This window comes from Babylonia areolata, chromosome 30, assembly GCF_041734735.1.
Source record: "Babylonia areolata isolate BAREFJ2019XMU chromosome 30, ASM4173473v1, whole genome shotgun sequence".
Lineage (NCBI taxonomy): Eukaryota > Metazoa > Mollusca > Gastropoda > Neogastropoda > Buccinidae > Babylonia > Babylonia areolata.
In genome coordinates, this window is record NC_134905.1 from 5931070 (window position 1) to 5933569 (window position 2500).

The 2500-nt window shown below is 42.9% G+C and overlaps 1 protein-coding gene across 1 annotated transcript in view; it reads left to right on the forward strand.

The window, feature by feature from the left end:
- LOC143275235 (uncharacterized) overlaps window positions 1–2500 on the forward strand; it is a 51742-nt gene that overhangs the window by 41047 nt on the left and 8195 nt on the right. The window contains exon 15 of the mRNA XM_076579209.1: window positions 1318–1560. Within this exon, the coding sequence (XP_076435324.1) occupies window positions 1318–1560 (243 nt within the window). The remainder of the gene's footprint in view (window positions 1–1317; window positions 1561–2500) is intronic.

Below are 2500 nucleotides of genomic sequence, written 5' to 3' on the forward strand. Positions count from 1 at the left end.
GACTAGGAAGGCGAGAGAATCTGAGCGCGCTGGTTTCGAATCACGGCTCAGCCGCCGATATATATATATATATATTTTTTTTTTTCTCCTCCTCCTCCACTAGACCTTGAGTGGTGGTCTGGACGCTTTGTCATTCGGATGAGATGATAAACCGAGGTCCCGTGTGCTAGCATGCACTTAGCGCACGTAAAAGAACCCACGGCAACAAAAAGGTTGTTCCTTGCAAAATTCTGTTGAAAAATTCACTTCGATAGGAAAAACAAATAAAACTGCACTCAGGAAAAATACAAAAAACAAAACAACAACAACAACAACAACAATAAATGGGTAGCACTGTAGTATGGCGACACGCTCTCCTTGGGGAGAGCAACCCGAATTTCACACAGAGAAATCTGTTGTTATAAAAAGAAATACGAGTACAAATACACTCCATCTCAGTCGCTCTCTACGATCGGCTTTGGATCCACACTGTTTACACATAATCAGATTAAAACAGTCCACTGTTGGCCGCCGTTCTTTCTCTGTCTCTGGACCTTGCATTTGGAATGAACTTCCTCTTTCGCTTCGTCAGGTCTCCACACTAAGCTCTTTCAAGTCTGGCCTTAAAACCCACTTCTTTCCAATACAGCCTCCCTTCCCTGCCTCCTCCTTGTCTTCAGTTTCTTCAGGTTTAGAGTTATGCATGCGTGTGAATGACTGGTGTGAAAGCGCTTTGATTTGTCTCTGCAGAAGATTCAGCGCTATGTAAATACTATCTTCTTTTTTCTTTTTTTTCCCCCGTTTTGCAGTGGTGGTGTTGGTGGTGGTGGTGGTGGTGGCGATGTTATATTGTTGTAGTTGTTGTTTTAGTGGTGGTGGTGATGATCGTGGTTTTGTAGTAGTAGTAGGAGTAGTAGTAGAAGTAATAGTAGTAGTAGAAGTAGTAGTAGCAGCAGCAGCAACAACAACAACAGCAGCAGCAGCAGCATCAATAGTAGTATCAGTGGTGGTGGTTTTGTATTATAGTAGTAGTAGTAATGGTGGTGGAGGAGGCTTCGTATTGTAGTACTAGTATCAGCAGCAGCAGCAGCAGTAGTAGTAGTAATAGTAATGGTTTTGTATTGTACTAGTAGTTGTAGCAGCAGCAGTAGCAGGGCCACGTGCAGTGCTGGTGGTGCTGGCAGTGGTATTTGTGTAATTGTAGCTGCTGCTGTTGTCCTGTTGCTGGTGGTGGTGGTGGTGTGTTGGTGATGATATTCTTCCCCGCCCACCCACCCCTCCCTCTCCCCTTCTCCATCCTCTCCCCCCCCCCCCCCACCCCCCCATCTTCCATTGCAGGTGAATACGCGTCCCTCCAGCAGTGCAGAGTCAGCGGAAGACCTCAGCCAACAGCCTGCCCCGTATGCGAAGAGCGGTTGCCTAGCTGTGTCGGACTTCCGGACGGAAACCGGGTGTACCCGGGTCGCCTGTTCTCTCCCTGGTTCGTCCGATGCGATACGGGTCGTACGATGGCAATCGTACGGTGTGTCAACGCCTTTTTCGATCCGCTGACGAACAAGTGCCGAGCGTCTTTGGAAGAGAGTGAGTTGCTGGCCTTTTGTGTGTGTGTGTGTGTGTGTGTGTGTGTGTGTGTGTGTGTGTGTGTGTGTGTGTGTGTGTGTGTGTGTGTGTGTGTGTGTGTGTGTGTTTGTGTGTGTGTGTGTGTGTGTTTGTTTGTGTGTGTGTGTGTGTGTTTGCCTGTGTGTTTGTCTCTGTATCTGTGTCTCTGTGTGTGGGGGAGGGGGTAGGGGGGTGAGGGGGGCGGGAGGGGTGGGGTAGTGTGTGTGTGTGTGTGTGTGTGTGTGTGTGTGTGTGTGTGTGTGTGTGTGTGTGTGTGTGTGTGTGTGTGTGTGTGTGAGGGGGGGTTTATGTATTTGTATATGCACATAACCTTTATTCTGACCCCATTACATGACACGAACCCAACTTCCTTCGTTCATGAATTTTTTTTTTCAAATAATAATAATGATAATAATAATAATAATAATAATAATAATAATGATGATGATGATGATGATGATAACAATAATAATAATAATAATAATGATGATGATGATGATAACAATAATAATGATAATCATAATGATAATGATGATGATGATGATAACAATAATAATAATAGTAATAATGATAATAATAATGATGATGATGATGATAATGATAATGATAATAATAATGATAACAATAATAATAATACCAATAATAATATGATAAATAGAAATGTAACAGAATAGAATAGATCAAATAAGAATAATATTGCAACGAATACAACTGTTTATTTCTTCTTCTTCTTCGTCATTACATGGCACAAACCCAGCCTCTCTCTGTCAATAAAAAAAGAAGTATATATCGGGTGTCCCCCAAAAAAGTGAACCGCTTTTTGGCAAGTATTTTCTCAGTGAGACCGGAACCGAATTCATTGAAAATTTTTACATAGTAACCTTAGAGTATCATCAACAAGTCTGCAAAATATCCAAACGTT